Genomic DNA, 11118 nt, shown 5'->3' on the forward strand with positions numbered 1-11118 from the left:
AGAGACAGAGAGAGACAGAGACAGAGAGAGACAGAGACAGAGAGAGACAGACAGAGACAGAGAGAGAGACAGAGACAGAGAGAGAAAGAGAGACAGAGACACACACAGAGAGAGAGACAGAGACAGAGACACAGAGAGAGACAGAGAGAGAGACAGGGAGACAGAGACAGACAGAAACTGAGAGACGGAGAGAGAGACAGAGACAGACAGACAGAGACAGACAGACAGAGACAGACAGAGAGAGAGAGAGAGTAGTGGGGAGACAGGCAGGCAGATAGAAACAGAAAGGGGAAAGAAAGAAAAACACAGAGAGACAGAGAGAGACAGACAGAAACAGAAAAAGTAGAGAGAGCTAAATATACAAAAGCCTGGAGACAGAGTAACATACAGAAAGAATTGAAGAAGAGACAGAAACAAAGAAACAAAATGGAGAGAAGGAAAGTCTGTGGGTCCTTTTTGTGATGTGTGGTGGCTTTGTGTGACTTTAGGCACCAACATGGTCATGGCCCAGCCCGCTCTGAGAAGATTAGAGAGTTTCTGGACTCCCCCACTTATTTTATTTTCTATATCAAGAAAGTGGAACCCACAAAGGGCTATAAAAATATGTATACAGTTTGACCCAGCAATCTCACTTCTAGGGCTGTATCCCAAAGAGATCTTACAAGTGGGAGGAGGACCCCTATAAAAATATTTATAGAGGCTCTTTTTGTGGTGGTCAAGAACTGGAAATTGAGGGGATGCCCATCAATTGGGGAATGGATGAACAAGTTGTGGTATATGAATGTAATGGAATACTATTGTGCTGTAAGAACAGGCAGACTTCAGAGAAACCTGTGAAGGACTTATGTGAACTGATGCTGAGTGAAGCGAACAGAACCAGGAGAACATTGTACACATTAACAGCCACAGTGTGGGATGACTGACTTTGAGAGACTTAGCTCTCCTCAGCAATGCAAGGACCTAAAACAATTCTAAGGGACTCATGATGGAAAATGCCATCATGAGGGGAGGGAGGGGGAGAAAATTTAAAACTAATGGCAGTGAATGTTGAAAACTAAAAAAAAAAAAGGGGGGGAAACTGAAACCCAGAGAGGTTAAGTGTGAGGTGGTGCAGTACCTAGCTCACTGATCGTGGAGTCAAGAAGAAAAGAAAGGGTTCAAATCCTGCCTCAAACACTTACTAGCTGTGTGATCCTGAGCAAAAGTCACTTAACTTCTCAGTCTCAGTTTTCCCATCAGTAAAATGGGGATAATAACAGCACCTACCTCGAAGGGTTGAGATAATATTTGTAAAGCACTTTGCAAACGTCTATAGAAATATTCGCTATTCTTATTAAGTGACTTGCCCAAGGTTACACAATAAAGTGTAAAACAATTTGAAGTTTTATCTTTCGTACTTGAAGATCATTGCACTTTCCATCCCTTTCAGCTCTGCAAGCCTGTAGAGGGTGGTGTAGGTGGGAGATGGGTGGGAGAACTGCTGGGGAGGGAGAGCAAGCAGGACTGACTGGCCATGTTTCCTCCCCTCTTGTGCTCCCTAATAGGCCCCCACACCAAGGTCGTCCGGCGCATCTTCACAAATAGCCGGGAGCGGTGGAGGCAGCAAAACGTTAATGGGGCTTTCGCTGAGCTCCGAAAACTTATCCCCACCCACCCACCAGATAAGAAGCTCAGCAAAAATGAGATACTTCGTCTGGCTATGAAATACATCAACTTCTTAGCCAAGCTCCTCAATGACCAAGAGGAGGAAGGCAGCCAGCGTGGCCGCGTGGCCAAGGACCCCGTGGGGACTGGCGGAGCTGGCAGCGGAGCAGCCGGGACGGGAGCCGGGGCTGGGCCGGCTACTGATGACCTTCTCCACGATGCCCTCTCGCCCAACTCCAGCTGTGGCAGCTCCCTGGATGGCGCTGCCAGCCCTGACAGCTACACTGAGGATTCGGAGCCGAAGCACCCAGCTCGAAGCCTCCACCCTGCCCTATTGCCTGCCGATGGCACTGGCCCACGGTGATGGGCCGTGCCAAAGTGCAGCCCTTGTGTGGCTGAGCTGGTGCAGACTTGGGGTGCAGCATAGGGACAGTGGATGGAGCAGGATACTGGGAATGGGGGAAATGCTCAGTCCAGGGCTAGGAAAAGACTGATTTGGAAGCAGAGGGGATGACCTTTCTTGGGCCTGACTCATGTGGCTGAACCTTGTATGTCACAGGAATTGTGTGTATATGGTCAGAGGTTGAAATAATGTCTTTGGTGACTCTCTCCCTCCTGGATCCTTGGACTTTGCCCCCTCTGGTCCTGGAGTTGGCATCTCTGGACACAACATCGTTGATAGTATATAAGGAAGAAGACCCAGCTCTCCCCCACTCACTATACTTCTGTGAACCTTTGGACACTTACCAGCCCCACCTCCTACCTTATCCCCAGAACCAGGTCTAAGACCTCAGGAACTCCCCCTATGCCTGCCCTTCCCCATGACACTGAATTGTACTGTTTCAGACTTTGACCTTTGGGATGGCCTAAGCCCCAGGCATCCAGGCTCCTGGCCTCCATGGTTCTGCTGGCTGGTGGTCACTTGAGGGCTGGAGGCATGGTGGGAAGAGTGGAAAGTCAACACTTTCCAGTGGGAGCTTCAGAGCCCTCCTATGGAAGGAAAGGTACTCAGTGCTCTGTCCCACTCTGCCCTGGCCCTCCCACCACCACAATGTGCAGCTGCTAAGTGATCACCCCTGGTCCTTTGTACCCAGAGTTGTGAGCAGCCTTGACGGCCAGTTGTCATCAGAACACTCACAGCATAATCACAATTAATGCATAGCCCCCAATGCCTTCCCCAGTGGAGGACATGGATAATCCAAGACCCCAGAGAAAAAAAGCATTTGTTTGGTTTGGGAATGAAGCTGATGTCTCCTCTCATTCCTGGTTGCTAGCTTTTTGATTCCAGCCACTGTAGGAATCCAGGTAGTTGGGTGGAAGGGTGATCGAGGGAGCTGAGGACCCTTGACTTGGAATTAGGAGACCTGGGTTCTTGACTTAACTGTCACTGACTTATTGTTTGGCTTTGGGTAAGTTCCTTCCCCTCTCTGGGCCTCAGTCCCCTCCTCAGATGGGATTGACTGGTCTCTCTCAGTCTGACTGATTGGTCTCTCAAGCTCTCATCTTCCCAGAGTCTGCTCCCATCTCACAAGCCCTATGACCCTGGACAGATTTCTAATGGGGGTCTTACCTTTGGTAGCTTCTAGAGGTTTCAGCTCTGCTCTTCTCCAATCCCAGGCTCCTTCGATGACTGGTGATGAGACCTGGGGAACTTGGTCATGTATAAGGGAGAGCTGAACCTGAAGAGTCTAAGCTCTGTGTTCAGTGCCCTTCCAGACACCAAGTCCATGGGTGTCCTTGAACAGAGATAAGTACAGATTGACCTAGGAATGGGTGAGCTGATACTTGACCTGCCTCTTCTGCTCCTGGCATACCGATAAACAACCTTTGAGCCTCTGGCTTCTCACTTTATGTGGCGGGCATGCTCCTGAGAAAGTCACATGTAAACTGAAGTTTTGTACATCAAATTCTGTTTTAAAGGGCTCTTAGGGCGACCCCTTTTGTAAAGTGAAGAATTCTTTTTGTAAAGTGAATCATCACTCCTTGATTTGTCTCACGTGTAAGGTTGAAGAGTTGGACAGCAAGGTTGCATAGAATGAGGTCTGCCTATATCTATGCTGGAGAAAGAGACCCCCCAGTATTTGTAAGAAGACTTCAGTTCCCCTTCTGTATTTCTCAGTGGAAGCTTCCTTTTCAATCAAATAGTGACTGACTCCTTGGTGCTGTCTCAGCGGGACCAGTCAGGGTCCTTGAACCCTGGCCACATTATGCCACTTTACCTGCTCTCTGACATTAGACATCGAGGTACAGCTGTGTGTAGAGAGCTGAGCAGATTACTTGTCCACGGTCCAGCAGTGGCTAGCTTTGATGGCCTGGGGGCTTTGGGCTGTGCCCAAAGAGAGGCACTTCCTTTTTGGGGGGTAGGTAGCAATAGCCTGACTTGGTAGTGGGCACTGAAGGTTTCTCAGTGTTTCTATACCTACTCTGCTCTTAGCTCTCTGGACCTACTTCCAATGACTCACTTTGATCATTTCCATTTTACAACCTTCAAGGTTTGGTGATCCTTTGCTATCAAATAGTCTCCATTTTGCAGATGAAGAAACTGAGGTAAAATTATTTGTCTATGGTCATATGTCAGTTGGAAGGTGGGAACATAGCCCCAGCCTCTCCTGGGCCTCTCATTTTCTATGATTTGTACTTAATACCTTATGCCCTCCTTCCTGGTGGGCTCCTATTTTCAAACTCAAGGCTGCTATTGAAAGCAGGAGAGATCTAGAGAGTAGCTTGGGACTTGATGTCCAGCTTCCATAAGACAGGTTGGCCAGCAAAAATGGAAGTGGGAGACACATAGGCTTCCCAGTGAGAGCAAGAGACCTTGGTCCTTGGCAAACTGGAACCATGTGGATAACTGGATATAGACTGAGGCTGTAGACCTGGGTTCTAATCCATACCTCCCTTCTGAGTTGCTGTGTGACTTTTGGCAGGTTGCTTCTAATTTCTGAGCCTCAATTCTTCCATGTGACAAAGAGGGCAGGATCAGAATCTCATCTTTCCCCCCTCTCCCCCACCCCGGGCAGTCATGAGGCTCATTGTAGGCTATGTATATGAAAGCTTATGGGGAAAATTAAAGCCTGGGAGAAGCAAGAGTGGGTGTTGCCATGAGCATCCCTCCTGAAGGGGCTTTTGCTGTAGTTTAAGCTCTCTAGGCAACAGTGAACTCTCTCTTGCTCTCCACACATGTATGTTATCCAGATAATTTAGTCCCTGAACTCTTTCTGCTTGAACTCTCTGGATAATTGAAGCCATGAGATGTTGGCCAACAGTTACACTTGGACACCTTTGCTCTTTTAGGCTGAGGTGTGTGTTTGTGTGTGGGGAGGAGATTGGGAAGGGAAAGGGGGTTTTCAGAGAATGAATCAGGTTTGGGAGGAGAGCAGGAGAATAGATCATATCACAGGATCAACCTAACTTGATCCAGTGTGGGAAGGTGGCCAAAGGCTTTAGACTCATACATCATTTGGTTTTTCCTTTCCCCTGAAAGATACGAGAAAATCCTAAGAATAAGACTAAATCAAATAGGAAAACAATTCAATTCCATTCAACAAGCATTCATTAAGCACCAACTAAATGTCTGGCACTGGGTTAGCTGCTGGGGATACAGACAAAAAAGTCCCAAATCAGTGCCTGCCCTCAAGGAGCTTAAATTCTATTGGGGGAAAATAGCACTGAGAATACAAAAAATATCAGCATAAGTAACATTCTAAGGATAATGGAAAAGAACGTCATGATAGAAAACATTCTGAGAACAAAGGCCAATGTGACAATTTGGGGAAATTGCCTATTTTTTCACTCATATTCTCCCTTTTTCTGTGTGTGTGTGTGTGTGTGTGTGTGTGTGTAGCTGAACGACATGATGGTACAATCTTTGCAAATTTCTCCAGTGGCTGTAGCCCATCAGTTACATTTGGCCTCAAGTTTTGGGAGTGGGTCTAGTTGTACTTGTGATTTCAGTGGTACCTGGCCCCCTGGGAGCCCAGATTCCTTCTGGTACCTGCCCTATGTCTGTGTACGTATGTGGCTCCTCCATATTTTCCAGGGGGCAGCTCCTTGGGTCCATGTACTGTAGGGGAAGATTTTGGCTGGTCTCTGCATTCTCTTGTAGAGAAGGAGTAATCACCCTTGGTACCGTTGCTTTGGAGGACCACCAAGGCCAGCACTGGGGAGTGCTACTCCGGGAAAGAAAAGGCCTTTTGGTGGTGACGAGTGTGCTTGCACTTGTATGTGTGTGAGTGTGTATGTGTGTGTGTATGCATGTGTGTCCACACACAAGCGTATGTGTATGAGGAATATATTGGGGAATCAGATTTCTAAATAAAAGTTTTACAGAGTGGCTATGACTGGTCAGTGGTATCTTTGTGCTGGGGAGGATGGAGAGAAGGGAATGCTTTGGATGATTGGGAGGGTTATTGGGGGGAAGATGGAGACCACCTGTCTGCCTATCAAAGAGGCTGTTTCCTATTGAGGGTCAGGTTGGCCCGGATTTTTTCCAAGGTCCCTTCCTCTGTCAGATTCTGTGGCCCTATTGATTTGCTTTGAAGTTTGGGAGAAGGGTTAGCTTTGTCCTTATTGGTCCAAGGGGCAGAACCAGGAGCAATGGGGGCATATAAGGAAAACCTGTGGCCATTAGAGTTATCAAACAGTGGGTACCCCATCTTTGGAGAGCACCAGGGAGAGATGGAGATGTTGTAGAGAGGGTTCCTGGAGTGGGACTGATAGTCCCTGAGGCAGAAATAGAGATGGAAACAGTAGGAAGGATGATTTCTGTAGCACAGTGAGATTTACAGATTGCATTCCTCTCCACAGCCCTGCAAGGTAGTTCAAGAATTATCATCCTGAATTCACAGATGGGGAAACTGAGGCACAAAGCAGTAACATGGCTGGCCCAAAGTCACATGACTGATTTGCATCAGAGCATGGATCTGAACCTGGTCAGAGGACCTGAAGTTAGCTTTGCTGCTTATTTACCTTGGGGCAATCCACTCAGAGTAATAAGATTTTAGTATTGGAAGAAACTGCAAATAGTTGGAGGAATCTCTGGCCCTAGGACCATCTCCTATTGTGCAACTCTGGGATGTGTAAGGTTTAAAATGCATTCAGAGTGAGTTGTAGCTGGCTGCTGAAATCCTCCACAAACTTGTCGATGGGGCCACCTAATTCCACTTCTGCTGGGGTAGGCCTTTCTGGCTCATTTTTAGAGATTCGCCCTTCCTTTGCCACTGGTCCATGCTCCCTGACTTTATCTCCCATCAGCTCCACGACAGCTCCCACAGCAGGCCCTTGTTCAGAAGTTGTTATATAAACCCAGGCCCCAGTGGCTCAGGGCCTTTGACCAGAAAGAATGTCCCACTGCGCTTCTGGGCTACACCCCAGCATGTGCAATGGTCGGGGCAAGGGAGTCCATGTTTGACTCTCCCTAACACCGTCTGTCTTTACTCTCCTCTATTCTGCTTGGCTACGAATATCAAAAAACCATTCCAACCCATCCTATCTCCCAAACTCTGTCCTCAATTTGTTTGACAAACACCCTCATTTTATTGATGGGAAAATGAAGGCCTAGCCAAAGTTAAACAGGAAGTGAATGGCAGAACTGTTTAAATTCATGACCTTTGGGACTTAGCTTCCTAAGCTGTAACAAAAAGGGCTGAAATTAGTTGTCTCCAACAACTCTAGCTGTTTAGCTGGCACATTCCCAGTATCACCCATGACCAAAGGCCCAGGGTCTCCTAAGGATACTGGACTCACATGGACCAAGCCTCATCCTGAGAGTCATTTTCTCTCTCTAGCTTGTTACTCCCCATTGAATTTTTTTCTGGGGAAACCACCACAACATGTTTTGGTTTCCCCCAAAAGTGCACAACAGGGTCGGTCCCCTCTACACACTTTTGGCACTAAATATGGGTGTTAGGTACAGCACAGTCTTTATTTCACTCTGAGGGGGACTGAATGAGATATGAAGCATTCACAGGAACCCATGAAAAGGTATGGAAAAATAAGTCTTCAAGGTGCTCATTGCTCTGCTGGTAAACACACTTTGGGGCCAGCAAGCAAGTGCCCTCCTTTAGCCTAGAGCGGCCCTTCTCCGGGCTGTGGCCTTGTTGACAAGGTCAAGATCTCTTGCCCTGAAGTGGTGCTTGCTTTGGTGTCAGGGCATGCTTCTGTGAGGAGGCCTTGGCCTTTCCCCTGAAGCACGTGGTTGAGGAGGCAGGTGAACTGATTAGTTCACCTGACGAACTCTCCATCTCTTGGAAATTTTTGAAGTCGGGGAATCTTGGCCTTGTGTTTACTAAAGGTAAGATAAGCCCCAAGTCATGGCAGGTTCATTTTCAGCTCTTACATTTGGTGCCTGGACTCAGGAAAGGACAATTAAAGGCAGAAGGAACCTCAGACCTAAGCAAGTATGAACTGCTCTCAGTCACTGTTGCCTCTGTGTGTGTGTGTGTGTGTGTGTGTGTGTGTGTGTGTGTGTGTGTGAAAGGGAGAGGGTGGGGGTAGCAGGGAGGAATCCTCTCCCACAACCTCATATTACACCATACACTAAAGACAAGAGAAAGAAGATGAGATGGAAACTGAATCATCAGGAGCTGATAACAATAGCAAGAGAAAGTATAATGAGAAGGGGCCCAGGACAAAACCTTATGGGACATCCACAGTTAGTGGCAGTGACTGGATAATGAACCAGCAAAGGAGACTGAGGATGGGTCAGAAAGGGGGAGGAGGAAGAGCCACAGATTGGTCAGCTGTGGCAGATACTTCAGAGTCCAAGGATGGGGAGGCTGGAGAGAAGACCATCAGATCTGGCAGTTAGGAGATCATTGATAACCTTGGAGAGCGAATTTCAGTTGAGGGATGAGGTTAGCTGGCCAGATAGCAGGGTTAGGAAGGGGAGATACAGTTGTAGATGGCTTTATGCTTTAAGGAACTTGACTGAGAAGGGGTGGAGATACAGAAGCTAATAGCTGGTACAGATGGGAGGGTGTAGCGATGAGGATTTTGCCCTCATGATTTTATGATTCCTCCCACCCCACCCCCAGTTCTGCATGGGACCCAGTCTGCTAGTGTTTACTCATCCATTCTCTGCCCTCCCCTAAACAGTGGGACCCAATGCTAAGTGCTGCCTGGTCTTGGCTTGAATAGAGGAGGAAAGCTGGCCTCCCTCTCTGTGATGCAGCCCTGGGGGGAGGGAGGTCAGAGATGGTCAGTCCTAGAAGTCCAACAAGAAAGCAGGAGTTAAAGAGGCTTGTCTGTAAAGCTTGTTGTGGCCCAAGAACCCTTGCTGCATCTCAGAGGGGAGGACCCTCACATGAAAAATAGCCCTGACTCTGTAGTGCTATGGCTTTTCCAATTCTTTTTCTAGGCAAGCCCAGCAAACACCTTCTCTGTGGGGTGGGTGTTTCTCCTCTGGACAGAGTCAGGCCTAGAGTTAGGAGATCTAGCTTTGATACTCACTAGCAGTGAGATTATGGATGGGTAACTCAGTCTCTCAGATTCTCAGCTGCTCTATCTGTAAAATGGGCATAATAATATCAGTACTGCCCACTCACAAGACTGTTATAAGGAGAGCACTTTGAAAACCTTTAAGCCCTTTGTAAATACCAGTAATATATTATTCCATGTCCTAAGAGTCTCCCCAGCTCTGACCTTCTGTGTGCTATGTTCTAGGCTCTCTCTTACCTCTGACGTTTTGTGTTTTAAGGGTTCTCCCAAGATCTTACATTCAATCAAGCAACTATCATTTATTAAGCACCTACTATGTGCCATACACTGTACTAAGTGCTAGGGGTACAAAGAAAGGAAAAACAGACAGTCCCTACTCTCAAGGAGCTCCCAGTCTAATGGGGAAGATAGTGCAAAAACAACTGTGTACAAATAAGACATATGTAGGATAAACTGGGGGGGGGGGGTAGGCTCAGAAGGAAGGCACTAAGATTCAAGAAGACTGGGGAAGGTTTCTGGTAGAAGGCTGGCTGACTTAAAGGAAGCCAGGGAAGGTAGGAAGTGAAGACAAGGAGGGAGAGAGTTCCAGGTATGAGGCACGGCCAGGGAAGATGCTTGGAGTTTGAAGATGGAGGGTCTTGTGCTAGGCCTAGGAAGGAGTCCGATATTACTAGACTGAATGGTATTTGGTGGGGCTGGGGAGGGGGTAAGAAGATTGGAAAGGTAGGAAGGAAGGGTTTTATACGTGATTCTTTTTTTAATTAAGCAATTGGGGTTAAGTAACTTGCTTAAGGTTACATGGTCAGGTGTTTCTGGGTGAATGCTAAGTGTCTGAGCCTGGATTTGATCCTAGGTCATCCCGACTCTGGGGCCGATGCTCTTACTCACTGTGCTACCTGGCCACCCCTTTGTATTTGATTCTTAAGGCAATAGGGAGCCAATGGAGTTCATTGAGTGTCATAATGTTGATGGGGTCAGACTTGCGCTTCATGAAAATTAGTTTCACAATGGGGAGAACCTGGAGGCAGGCTGACCCCCAGTAGCTATTGCAGTAGACTAGGGGTGAGGTGATGAAGGCCTTCACCAGGGCTGTGTCACAGGAGAGAGATGATATAAAAGTTGAAATGACAGAACTTGGTGATTGAATGGACATTGGGGGTGGGAGAGTGAGGAACAAAGCATGACTCATAAGTTGAAAGCCTGGATGACTAGGATGATTGTAGTGCCCTGGACAGTAAAAGGAGATTTGGAAAGAGAGGAGGGCTTAAGAGGGAAAGATAATGAATTCAGTTTTGGACATATTGACTTGAAGATGTCTATGGGACATCTAGTTAGAGATGTCCAAGGGGAAGTTGGAGATGTGAGGTTAGGGTTGGAGAAATAAATCCACATAGAGATGGTAGTTGAAACCATGAGAGCTGATGATATCACCATGAAAAAATAGTCTAGAAGGAGAAAAGAAAGCCCAGGACAGAATCTTGGTGGACAGCCAAGGTTGGGGGCATGACCCTAATGAAGATCCAGGAAATGGAGGCATTGATTGCCCACAACCTTCTCAAAGAGTTTAGCCATAAAAGACAGAAGAGATAAGGGATGACAGCTAGCAGGGATGGGGTGGATCAAACAAGAGTTTTTTAAGGATGGCGGGAAGCATGGGCAGGTTTGTGGGCAGAAGGGAAGCAGACAATTGACATGGAGAGACTGAAGATAAGTGAGAAAGTAGGGATGATAGAAGGAACAATCTGCTGGAGAAGATGGGATGGAATGGGATCCCTTGTCCAAGAAGAAAGGTTTGCCTTGGAAAGGAGAGGAGCTATCTCTTTTCCTGAGATAGGATTGAAGGAGGAGAAAGTTCCAGAAGGTGTTTTAGTGATGTGAGATGGGGATGAGGGTGAATGGCCTCATTGTTTTTTTCCAGTGAAATATGAAACTAGGTACTCATTTGAGAGGATGGGGACAGGGGAGCTTTGGAAGATTTGAGGAGTGATGGAAAAGTTTGGAAGAACTGATATGATGAGTGGGATGGTAAGTCAGTTATGA

The 11118-nt window shown here is 47.3% G+C and overlaps 1 protein-coding gene across 1 annotated transcript in view; it reads left to right on the forward strand.

The window, feature by feature from the left end:
* LOC138165367 (T-cell acute lymphocytic leukemia protein 1-like) overlaps positions 1–5976 on the forward strand; it is a 16757-nt gene extending 10781 nt beyond the window's left edge. Inside the window, 1 exon segment of the mRNA XM_069093628.1 lies at positions 1545–5976. Within this exon segment, the coding sequence (XP_068949729.1) occupies positions 1545–2008 (464 nt within the window). The 3' untranslated portion in view covers positions 2009–5976.
* Positions 5977–11118: the final 5142 nt, after the last annotated feature.

The sequence above is a fragment of the Petaurus breviceps genome, unplaced genomic scaffold (assembly GCF_028583685.1).
Source record: "Petaurus breviceps papuanus isolate PSGF00001 unplaced genomic scaffold, PetGlider_PUasm1.0 208, whole genome shotgun sequence".
Lineage (NCBI taxonomy): Eukaryota > Metazoa > Chordata > Mammalia > Diprotodontia > Petauridae > Petaurus > Petaurus breviceps.